Here is a 12216-nt window from a genome sequence, read left to right as displayed (position 1 = left end):
TACTATGTGTTTTCAACAACAACCATTGAGAATAGTCAATGATTATTTAATTGATCACTCATGTATAGCTGTTTTCCCTAGAAACCACTTTGAAGAAACCAAAATATAGTACAACAACCATTGATAATTTCCTACCATTTTTGTCTGTAACTCACTATTATTTGTCTATTTGTTTTCCTGAGAAACTATCTTGAAGATAACCAATAGGTAAAATAAGAACCATTGATATTGTCCTACCACTTTGTCTGTAATTTGGTAAATCCCCCTATTACTGTGTTGTCCTTTTTTTATTCTTTTAAATAATAAAAAAAAAAAATGATTCTTTCTGAGGATGAGATGAGCTTACTTAGTGTGCACAGATCCCTGGTTCCATATCCAGAACCATTTTTAAAAAGGTATTGTTAAAATTTTTAATTATTTTGTCCAGCAAATATTTACTAAAACATTGTTTTGAACATTGAGTACTAAAAACACTGTTTTGGGATGTGAAGAATTAACATTGGCAGGACAATAAATATTTAAAGATAATATTCTGTCATCAAAGAGATCATTAGGTAAGCTTATAATTTAGAAGATGTTTTTATCTGATATCTTAGGGTATTCTGTTTATTAAATTAAGAAACTTTAAACTTAACCAACATTTTGATATATTTGCAGATAATGGGTTGGCAGTTATATCTAAAGTTATTTGTTGGTATATTGTTATTCATTTGTCTGTTACACTTAAGGGGCTAAAAAATTAACAATAAAAATATATAGGATAGAGGATCCAGGCATCATGACACCCACCTATAATCCTAGCACTCAGGAGGCTGCGACAGGAGGATCGCCCTGAGTCTGAAGCTAACTGGGCTACATAGTGAGTTCAAGGCCACCCAGAACTACATAATGAGACCCTGTCTCAAAAAACAATACAGAACAAAGTATATGATACGTACACACATATCTGATGGAGAAAATGCAGTCTAGAGATAAGAAGTGGAGATACCTAAGGTCAAGGTGTTAAAATGGAAAGAAAATGGAAGAAATAGAAGTTCGCTTTATTAGAGACTTTCGGCTTGGAAAGGGTCCACTTTTTAGTAGGATATCCTGAAGTACATATAAGGTACTAGGAGTGAACAGCCTTTCCTGTATTTCTAAACTGATGGACCTTTAGCAAAAAAAAAAAAAAAAAAAAAAAAAGTCGTGCCTGTAATGGTTCATCAGTTTGTCAAGGATATAGAAAACATCTGAAGAAAATTAGTAGATGGACATAAAGGGAAATTAAGTTGGCTATGTAATTATGGAAGTTGGGTTGCTTATAGAAGTTAATAAATACATTAACAAGAGGGCTACTGAGCAGTTCTTTGCCCATTGTAGAATTTATGCCTGCTTAAGAGTTGCCAGAGATTGAAATGGCTGTATTGTCCCAGAGGTCCTTCAGTGAGAAAACAGTGTTTTCTCACCCTTACCTTGAAATAAAGTTTCATGGTTTGGTAAGTGCTTTCACTTTAATCAGGTATAATCATCATGGAACCTTATGTGATAATTTGGGAAATTTGTGTCATTTCGGTTTTACATGTAAGAAACTAACTCAGAGATGTTATATAACCTGTTCAAGCTAAATATAGAAAGTTAAGGGCCAGAGAAAGTACTGGTTTCCAGATAGAGGTGCCTGATGTAGCCTGAGCTGAGCTTACCCTCATACATTCTAAACTTTGTTGAGAACAGGAACCTTATCTATTTTATTCACCACTGCATTTCTGTGCCCTCAGCGAGCACTCATAAAATAGACACTCAGGAAACACTGGTAGAGTGACTGAATAAACATAACAGTGACGATACCCTTGTGGTATGGGCAGTTAGGAGAGTCAAATAAAATGTGAGAAGAGTGGGCAATTTTGACTTGTGACTTTATATATTTCAATAATATTAAAATTGTCTATAGGGGCCAGGCGTGGTGGCACATGCCTGTAATCCCAGCACTCGGGAGGCTGAGGCAGGAGAATCATTGTGAGTTCTAGACCAGCCTGGGCTACAAAGTGAGCTCAAGGCCAGCCCGAACTGCACAGTGAGACCCTACCTCAACAAGACAAAAATAAATAAATAAATAAAAATTAATAAAATTGTCTATAGTGAACATCTATTACTTTTATAAAGGAAAATAAATTAATGAATATTGAGTATGAAAACACTTTGGAAATGGTGTGTTGTTTTAACTATATACACACTTGAGTTGCTTTGTAATCATGAATGAAAATAAAAATACCTCAATTACAATTATGTATAGAGGCTTTGTAATTTCTTAAGGAATACGAGTGGCTTGGGGATAGTTTTATAGGGAGAAAATAGTAACCTTGAAATCTACAGTTCTTCACCCCTCTTCCTCAACATCCCACCCACCCCACTCCCTGTTCCCCTCCCTTCCCTCCACCTCCTTCTCCACCTTTGCTGGAGAGTGAACTCAAGGCCTTGCACATCCTAAGCACACACCACCATGAGCTCCACCCGCTGCCCCTCTAATGCTTCTTGAAAGTAACCTGAGGACTGTGTGCACTTTTGCCAGCTGTGATTGAACATAACTGTAGGGGATATACCTTTGTAGAGGCAAAGCCTGGTCCTTTACTTTAAGCACAGATGAAAAAGAGATCAGAAGGATATAGGGGGAGATAATTGTGCCAAGAATTAAGGGTGTACAAATACCATAATTGAACATTAAATTTAACAGGGAACATTTTAGTAGCCATGGCAAAAAGGGAAAAAGATAGATGATAAAGAAGGTCATTTGTTCATGGAAAAGATCACATTTTCTGGTTCTAGATTCTAGGAGATGGTCATTTTTGTGCTTTCTGTTCCAAAGTATATATTTAACAATGCTTTTGTTTCAGGGAACTGTGCACCAAACTTTACAGCATGAGCTGGGGCAATACACAGAGCTGGCAAGAGTTCGACCGCTCTTGCGAGTATAACCCAGCGGAGGTGCCCATGTTGGCCTGTCTAGCAGATGTCCGGGAGCCTTGCCAGTTGGGCTGTAGAAATCTTACTTACTGTACTAATTTTAATAACAGGTAGGAATAAATTGTGCATGTAATAGAAACATTTTATAATTAATTATGTGGTTATTAAATAAATGAAAACATCATTTTACTCTTGATTTTATTCCTGCTGGATTAAAAGAAAACTGAGGCTGGGCACAGTGGTACATGCCTGTAATCCCAGAACTTTGGGAAGCTGAGGCAGGATTAAAAGTCCAAGCGTAGCCTGAACAATTTAGCAACTTAATAAGACCTTGTCTCAAAATAAGAAAGAAAAAAGGTCTGGGGACATAGTTCAGTGTAAAGGCCCAATCTCCAATACTATCTTCCCAAAAAAAACTTTTTTTTTGGTGATTTCATCTTTAAATGTTATCTTCCATGTGGTAAATTGCCTCTGGCAAAGGAAGTACCGTTACAGAGCTCTTTCTAACCTGGAGATGCCTCGATCTTCTGGAATTCAGAGGCTGCCTTCAGTCCCTTCTTGCTTCTGTCCCACCACTAGGGAAAACAGTTCACTGCGGAATAAATACTCGTGCACTGTTAGACCATCCCGATGTCCTTCTGAAGACAGGTTGCTTTGAAAGACCTTCAGACTGGTTGAGGGTTCTGCTCAGTGACTCACATTGCATACAAAAATATTTCTTTACAGGGGCTGGGGATTTAGCTCAGTGGCAAAGCGCCTGGCTGGCAAGTGCAAGGTCATGAGTTCGGTTCCCGGTACCGGAGAAAAAAACCCAAAAAAAAAAAAAAAAAAATTTCATTACAGAAGCAATTCAAATGGGTGTTTTCTTAAGGTAACTAGTAAGTAATGAGCTAAGAACTAGGTCTTGAACGTATCTCTAGTTAATGGCTGAGGAAAAATGAAGAAAACAGAAAAGAGGCGTTCAGGACACAGACTAGAACTCTATGAGAGAAGCCAGCGAGGGCTGGTTTCTAAAGAAGTGGCTGGTTTTATGAATTGCTCCTCAGAGATCCAGAGAGCAGAGGGGAGGAGAATCATTCAGTTGGGCCAGAGGAAAGATTTCAGTGCTTTTGTTGTGTAGTATTTACTTCAAGTTAATACAGTGTCCATTTAAAAGTATTCAAACTATTAGTTTGAGTAAGAAAATTAAGAAATCAATGAAAATAAAATATATAGAAAGGCTTCAAAATATTCGGTAATTTAACTACTGAATTATTTAGAAGCATTTTGTTTAAAAAGGTGTTTCTAAATAATCTGTGAGCCAAAGAAGAAATCGTAAAAGAAAGTGGAAAATACTTCCAGCTGCATAATATAATGAAACATAATGTGTCAAAATTTTTTTTTTCTTGCTGTACTGAAGATTGAACCGAGGGCCTTTGCACTGAGCTACATCTCTAGCCCTTCTTAAAATTTTTTACTTTGAAACACGGTCTCATCAACTTGTCTAAGCTAGGCTTGAACTCGCGGTTGTCCTGCCTTGGCCTCCCAGAGTTCTGGGATTACAGGTGTGTGCCATCACACCAGCAACAGCCCATTAATTTTAAGAAGGTAAGTGAGTCTTGAGATCAAAGTTTGAGAACCCCCAGAGTAAACAAATTGCCGTGTATTTATATTGTCTGTTTTTTTGAGACAGGATCTTGCTCTGTAATTTAGGCTGGTCTTGAACTCACTGTGTAGCCTAGGCTGGCCTCAAACTCACAGCCATCCTACTGCCTCAGCCTCCTGAGTGTTAGGATTACAGAAGTGCGCCACCATGCCCAGCACTTCGTGAAGTTTTAAATTGCTTCACAGAAACCTCTGTTAGAAAGGAAACATGCATTGCTTTTTTCTAGAGCATAATTGCTGATTGCCACTTGGTTCCTTTTTTTTTTTTTTTTTTAAGACCAACAGAACTTTTCAGGAGTTGTAATGCTCAGTCAGATCAAGGAGCCGTGAATGACATGAAGCTGTGGGAGAAAGGAAGTATAAAGATGCCATTTATCAACATCCCTGTTCTTGATATTAAGAAGTGCCAGCCGGAGATGTGGAAAGCAATAGCTTGCTCACTGCAGATTAAGCCCTGTCACAGTAAATCTCGGGGAAGCATTATCTGCAAGTAAGTTTCTTTCATTCTATATTTTGCAAACAAGACTCTCCAGGTTTGGTTCTCTACCCAGAGCCTGTCTTTACTATTGTTTCTGCCCATTTCCCTTTCCCTATCACCTTCCACTTGTCAGATGCTTTCCCACTTTTCCCTCCTCTGCTTACATTGCTGTTTCCTCCATATCCGCTTGCTCACTGCAGGCTCCTGTTAGCTGCTGTCAAATACCAGACATTCCTGTGGAGTCGTCTCAGATTTCCCCAGCACGTAATAATTTATCCTTAGTACAAATTCCTATAGACCTTTAAAATGTACTTTCTTTTGGAGTTTAGTTCAAGAAACATTTACTAAGTATCTTCAATGTGCAACTCTATGCAATTTTTTGTTTTGATTTTTCTGTTTTTGTTTTGTGGTACACAGGATTTGAACTCAGAGTCTTCACAGTGAGCTGCATCCCTAGCTCTTTTTATTTTTTATTTTGAGACAGGGTCTTGCTAAGTCGCTAAATTGCCCAGACTGGGCTGAAATTTGAAATCCTCCTGCTCAGCTTCCCAGAGTGCTGGGATTCCAGGCGTGCACCATGACACGGTGTTTATTTTTGTGTCTTAATGTGTGTACTTGTTTTATATTGTTAGATTTTGCTCTTTAAGGGGTTTATTCTTCTTTGTGTCCTTTTACTTTTATTGTCTTTCCTCTTTTTCTCCTCTTCAAATATTAGCCTAATCCTGTCATGCAATAGAGATCCGATGCATATTTGCCGAGTGAGCTCATGCATGCATCCTTAGGGCCTGTTTCTAGTCAGAATGGTTTGCTTAGGAAATCTAGGGTAAAGTGAAGATGGGAGTCCTCTGGCGGGTGAAACCGAAAGTATTTAACTGCTTAGTAATCTTTGTCAGCTGTTATTCAAGCTTTTTTTTTTTTTCCCCAAAAGCTTTTCTAAGACCAAATTAGTATTTAGCTCCTAAATTTATGGTATCTGGCTTAAATATTGCTGGGTACTTGATGACTCCTTTCAGATTATTTGAACTTTAAACAAGGTCTAGGCCTATTTTCTGACACCCTGTGCTAACGGAGATACCGAGATACAACTGTTGGGTGAGAAGCAGGAGCAACAAGCAGGAAACAGACTCAGCACAGAAGAAAGTCCCTGTTCAAGAGCCGAGAACTTTAAAGGGGTGGACTTTGCCGTAGCCAACACCTTGGTGTTAATAACTGAAAAGATAATTTAAAAAGAGAAAAAGAAAGGAGGTGGAAAGGAAGCAATTAAACAAGCATAGGGTTTTGAAAGTAAGGATATATGATTTTGCAAAGATCAAATCAGACTAGTCTAATTTCCTTTCAAAGATGATGAAAACTGCATCGATGGTAGGAACAGTAGGTATATGTATAAAACTGAAGCCAGGCCTTTGATGTCGGATAAGAAAAAGTGTAGGCTGCTTTGAATTTCCTGTTAGCCCAGGTTCACTGTGAGTCCTGTTCTCTTTCACATACTTAGACCTAGCTGATTGCAAAACACAACTAAGTTACGAGAACACTTTCCAGCCATCCATAGTAGTGCATGCCTGTAAATCCCCATTCTCGGGAGGCTGAAGCAGGAGGATTGTCACAAGTTCAAGACCAGCTTAGGCTACATAGCAAAACCCTGCCTTAAAAAACAAAGGTGGGGTCAGGGAAGAAACTCACTTTTTGGAAAGTTTTAAAAACAAATGGTTTTAACTAGACAACATGAGGTGGTTCCTTGAACCCTAAACCTGTGTGCATTTTTATTTTTAAGGTCAGATTGTGTGGAGATTCTTGAAAAATGTGGAGACCAAAACAAATTTCCCGAAGACCACACAGCTGAAAGTATTTGTGAGCTTCTGTCACCTGCAGATGACCTAGAGAATTGTATACCCTTAGATACATACCTCAGTAAGTACTGCTTTTGTTTGACTTTAGGTTTCAGATACTTTTCTCATAATCTCTATCCTCTCTATCTGTTGAGAACATGTGGTTCAACAAAACCATCTCACTCACTTTTTTTTTTTTGGTACTGGAGATTGAACTCAAGGCTTTTGCACTGAGCTACATCCCAGCCCTTCTTTTCAGCTTTTTTACCTGGAGACAGGGTTTTGCTAAGTCACTAAAATGCCCAGGCTGGACTCTGCCTCAGGCTTCAGACTGCTGGGATTACAGATGTACACCACCACGCCCAGAATCAGTCCCAGACTCTCATTTGGTTTTCTTGGCTCAAGAAAGTATTGTCATCCTAAAATCTGTAAGCAGAAATGATTAGTGTGAGGAGGTGTGAACTGTTAGCAATCAGAAATTCCAACCAGTGAATCAGGGGCCAGCACTCTCATATATCATGCTGTCTCCTTGCCATGAGGTGACCAGAAGCCAGAATTTCCCCCAGGAAGTATCCAGCTTTTTGTCATCATCAGCATATCTGTGTACTGGAGCCAGGCTTGATTTGCACAGAAAGACCGTAAAGAGGGATGGTCTTGTGTTAATACAAGGAAATGGAATTTATGCCACCGCTTCAGCTTCTCTGCCACACACCCCTGCCCAGAGCTGCAGAGCAAGTTGGTATCTTGTCGAGGGATTTGGGAGCTGAGCTTCTTGGCAGCAGTATGATGATGTAGTGGAGGCCAGGGGGTAACATGTAGAACTAAAGCTGTATGTTCCGCAGGTAAGAGAAGGGAATGTTTAGGCTGCCAGCAGGGGCATTAGTTTGATGAGCTCGCTAGGTAGGAGACTGGTAAAGTCAACTTCTATGGTACTTGTTTTCTTTTCCTGTGTCAGGATTAAATTCAACTGCAAATTACAGAACAGCAGATAAAACTGAAAGAAAGCACAAAAACAAATAGTCCAGGGCTGTAATGGTGGCTGCAGCATGAGGAATCCAGGCTCCTTTTTTCTTTCTCCACTCTCCTTACTTAATGGATTCATATTAGCACAGCGTGGCTACTGGAGTTCTGCCTGTCTATAGTTCCAGATGCAAAAGGAAAGGAGCAAAGTAAACAACTCCTTAGTCTCATTGGCTACTCCTGGTTATGTGGAAAACTGGGAGAGATTGTCTTTAGCTGTGGGGTCCATTGCCATCCTAAGTAAAATTAAGAATCTGTTAGTAAACAGGAAGAGGCAAGCAGATGCTGAATTTGCAGCTGGTGGTATCTATCTTTTTTCTTAAAACCAAACACTGTGTCCCTTAATCTTGTGACCAGTGTAGCAAAAAGGAGAGGATTAGACTGGAATTTAGACCTCTGTGAGTTTGAGCAAATCATTTCTTTGAGCCTCAGATTTTCCATTTGTGGATTGAATGGGCTGGATGAGATAACTCCAAGAGCCCTTTTGCCTCTGCTAGAGTCTCAGTGTGGCCTAAAATTAAATAAACAAAATGATTATACTCACAATCCTAGAGTATTGCAACAGTCAAATATATGTATAGAAGGAAACTTTGTTTTAAATTAACTCACCATTCTTGGTTTATTTATTTTTATTATTTATTAGAAGGAAACTTTCAACATGAGGAAAATTAAAGAATTTTATTTGAATTTCAGTACTGTTTAAATATCACACATATTTTATCTTTAGTGAGATTCTTCCTTAGTCATAATTTCAGAAGTTACATATAATGATGGTATGGTATTACCATAATAAATTATCATTTATAATTAAGCACACTAAATTATCCCTCTTACACGTAAACAACTATTTATCACCATATCCAAAATATACCTATCACTGTCCATCCTGTAACACTACTTATAGTTACTTTAATTTTATAGTTAAAGGGTATTTGTTACAGTGTATTTGTTGTCTGTTTCTTTGCCAGACATGAACGCTCACCTTAGAGACTCGTCTGCTTTGCTCATCCACATATCTCTGGTGCCTAGAACCTTGCCTGGCATGTTGTAGGTACCAGCTAAATAAATGAATGCGTGTGTTTTTATACTAAATTCACAAATTATGAAAGAATCTAAATGTTTTAATAGTGTATTCGAATCGGGCCTCATTTATGCCTATGAGCACTTATTGCCACTGTAATTAATTTAGATAATTTACAGACATTTATCTCTCTTTCAAGTTGGTTAAACTGATCCGTTTTGTTTTTTTCCAGGGCCCAGTACTTTAGGTAACATTGTGGAAGAAGTGACTCATCCCTGTAACCCAAACCCTTGTCCAGCCCATGAGCTCTGTGAAGTGAACCGGAAAGGGTGTCCATCTGGAGAGCCCTGCCTTCCATACTCCTGCGTTCAAGGTGGGTGTAGGTGTGTCTTAGTTACTTTCTTATCTCTGAGATGCAATACCTGACATCCACAGTTTAAAGGAGGAAAGATTTATTTTCACTCACAGTTTGTAGATGTTTCAGTCCATAGTCAGCTGGTTCCAGGGCAGGGCAGCATGACAGAGGGCCCTGGCAGAGGAGAATTGTTCATGGCGCGGCAGTGGGAAGCAGAGAGACAGAAAAGAGGAACAGGAGGAGGTAGACACTTCCAGACCATGCTCCCAGTCACCCTCGTCTTCTGACCAGATCCCACTGTCCAACAAGTCAGGTGCAAACTCCTCAGGGAACTAATCCACGGTGTGACAGATCTAGTCACACCTCCATGGTCCAGTCACCTCCCAGAAGCCCCACCTATGAGCACGTGAGGCTTTGGGGTGACACCTGGATATGCCCCTACAGGATGTGGGACAAACACAGGTAGGTGGTGCTGGTGTTTATAGGTGTTATCGCTGGCATGCAGTTACGAGGGAATTGGTTTTGTTTTGTGTTTTTGCAGTGCTGGGGATTGAACCCTAGGGTCTCATGCATGGTAGGCAAGTGCTCTGCCACTGAGCTATATCCCCAAGCCTACATAATCTTTTTTTTTAGTTTTTAGTTTTCATTAGTACATATTTGCATTACATAATGATTACATTTGTTGTGGGGAGTTGGAACATGTGATTAACAAATATCAGTTCCTTTTTCATCTCCTCCTCAACTCCCCTCTCCCCTCATCTCTTAATCCCCTTCCCATTTGTAAAAGATCTCCCTACTTCGTACTATCTTCTTTTTGTTCTTTATTTGTATTTTGGTTTTCTCATGTAAGAGAAACCATGTGATATTTAAGCTCACCTACATAATCTTTAATAGCTGCACAGAACCTATAGACTTTTTGCTGGGTGTATCTAATGTTGTGGAACAATACCATCAGCTTTTTTTTGTTTGTTTGGTACAGGTTGCAAATTGGGAGAAGCTTCTGATTTCATTGTCCGTCAAGGTACACTAATCCAAGTGCCATCATCTGCAGGAGAAGTTGGTTGTTATAAAATCTGCTTATGTGGGCAAAGTGGACTCCTAGAAAACTGTATGGAAATGCATTGTATAGACCTCCAAAAGTCTTGTATTGTTGGAGGAAAAAGAAAAAGTGAGTCTTGAAGTATATGTGTTTCTTCTCAGTATGAGATCAGTTATCTCGACTTTGTTGGAAGTGGCACACATCTGTAACCCTAGCTACCCAAGAGGCACAGGCAGAAAGATGGCGAGTTCGAAGCGGGGCCAGGCCTGACTCAGAGTAAAAATTTAAAAATAGCTGGGGATGTAGGATTGTTGTGGGGAGCTGGAACACATGCTTAACAAGTGGTAGAGTGATAGAGTGGTAGAGTGTTTACCTAGCATGGGCAAAGCTCTGGGTTCAACCCCCAGTACTGAAAGAAAAAAAGCCACCTTTTGTTCACCTTCCCTAGCAGGCTTCGTGTCTTGCTTTCTCAGGTTTCTTAACCATCCTTTCTTGTAACCTGAGCAGCTGTTCATGACAATACATGATTGAAAAAATTGTGAAAAAAATACTACTTTGGGTTTTTTTTGTTTAGTTTTTGTTTGTTTGTTTGTTTGTTGTGCTGGGAATCAAACTCAGGACCTTGTGCTCGTCAGGCAGGCACTTGGGCCACTGAGCTATATCCCCCGCCCCTTGGTTTGATATTTTGAGACAGGCTCTTGCTATGCAGTTAGGCTATCTTTGAACTCACTCTGTAGCCCAGGCTGGCCTCAAAGTTTCAGTGATCCTCCTGCCTCAGCCTCCTGAGTACTAGGATTACAGGCATGGTCCACCATGCCCAGCTGTTTGGTTTTGTTTTGTTTTTGAGATAGGATCTCTGTATGGTCTAGGCTGGCCAGAACTCTGGCTCCTCCTGCCTCAGCCTCCTGAGTACTGGGCTTATAGATGTTCACCACTGCACCGGGCAAAAATACCACTTTTGAGGATTCACTTCTACCTGACCCATGCATTTTGTTTTCCTACCTCTACTCCCATCTTCATAGTAGTTCAGCTTTTCATGCTTTTAGGTTTACTCTTACTGAAAGGAATTGTGCTTTTAGCTAAAAAGAGCCTGAAATTTTTCTATTGTAGGGAAAGTCAGATATTTCTTTCTTAGTCCATAGTCTACTGTTTAAAATAGGAAGAGTCAGGCTTGGTGGCACACAACTATGGTCCCAGCACTGGAGAGGCTAAGGGAGGAGGATCACTGCGAGTTTGAGGTCAGCCTGGGCTACCTAGCAAGACCCTATCTCAAAATAAAGTAAAATAGAGGAAATTATGTCCTTTGTATTACAAGAAACATCTGAGGACAGACAAGTTTATTCTGTGTGTACGCATTTGCTGGCTAAATGCCCATTCTGTACAAAAGAACATACTAGTACCTTGTTGAGCTGAAGCTGAGGGGGTGAGATTGTGCTTTATTTTATGTGGTAAATGGGAGAGAATTTGAGCCATAGAAAGCTGTGGTGCACGGTGGGAGCTCGTCATTTCTGCCAGGGCACCAGGAGGGTTTTCAACCCAAAGGTGCTGCTGGGTCTGGCCCTGGAGGGATGAGCCAAGGTCCAGATGAGGAAAGGAACGTTTGAGGCAGTGGCGTAATCAGAGGCTTTCTTAGGGGATACACAGCAGCGTGCTGTGACTTGCATGTTGTGGTCGTGGAAGAAGGTGGTGGGAGGTAACTACAAAAATACAAATATCTCAGATTTAACTCCCCGCCTTGTATATTCAGAAGTCATCTTTTAAAAATTTTCATTTTAAGGGGCTGGGGATTTAGCTCAGCGGCAAAGCGCCTGCCTGGCAAGTGCAAGGTCGTGAGTTCGGTTCCCGGTATCAGAGAAAAACCAAAGAAGGTGGTGGGAGGTAACTACAAAAATACAA

The 12216-nt window shown here is 40.0% G+C and overlaps 1 protein-coding gene across 1 annotated transcript in view; it reads left to right on the top strand.

Annotated features, from left to right (window-relative positions):
• The window catches only part of Reck (reversion-inducing-cysteine-rich protein with kazal motifs), a gene marked incomplete at its 5' end in the record, with an annotated part of 54609 nt that overhangs the window by 25163 nt on the left and 17230 nt on the right, over positions 1-12216 (top strand). Inside the window, 5 exon segments of the mRNA XM_013523013.1 lie at positions 2868-3047; positions 4859-5071; positions 6831-6967; positions 9159-9299; positions 10261-10449. Of these exon segments, the coding sequence (XP_013378467.1) occupies positions 2868-3047; positions 4859-5071; positions 6831-6967; positions 9159-9299; positions 10261-10449 (860 nt within the window).

Source organism: Chinchilla lanigera, unplaced genomic scaffold (genome assembly GCF_000276665.1).
Source record: "Chinchilla lanigera isolate Chin_1 unplaced genomic scaffold, ChiLan1.0 scaffold00071, whole genome shotgun sequence".
Classification (NCBI taxonomy): Eukaryota; Metazoa; Chordata; class Mammalia; order Rodentia; family Chinchillidae; genus Chinchilla; species Chinchilla lanigera.
The sequence above is the reverse complement of the archived record's forward strand: the minus strand, read 5'-3'. Positions and strand labels throughout refer to the sequence as shown.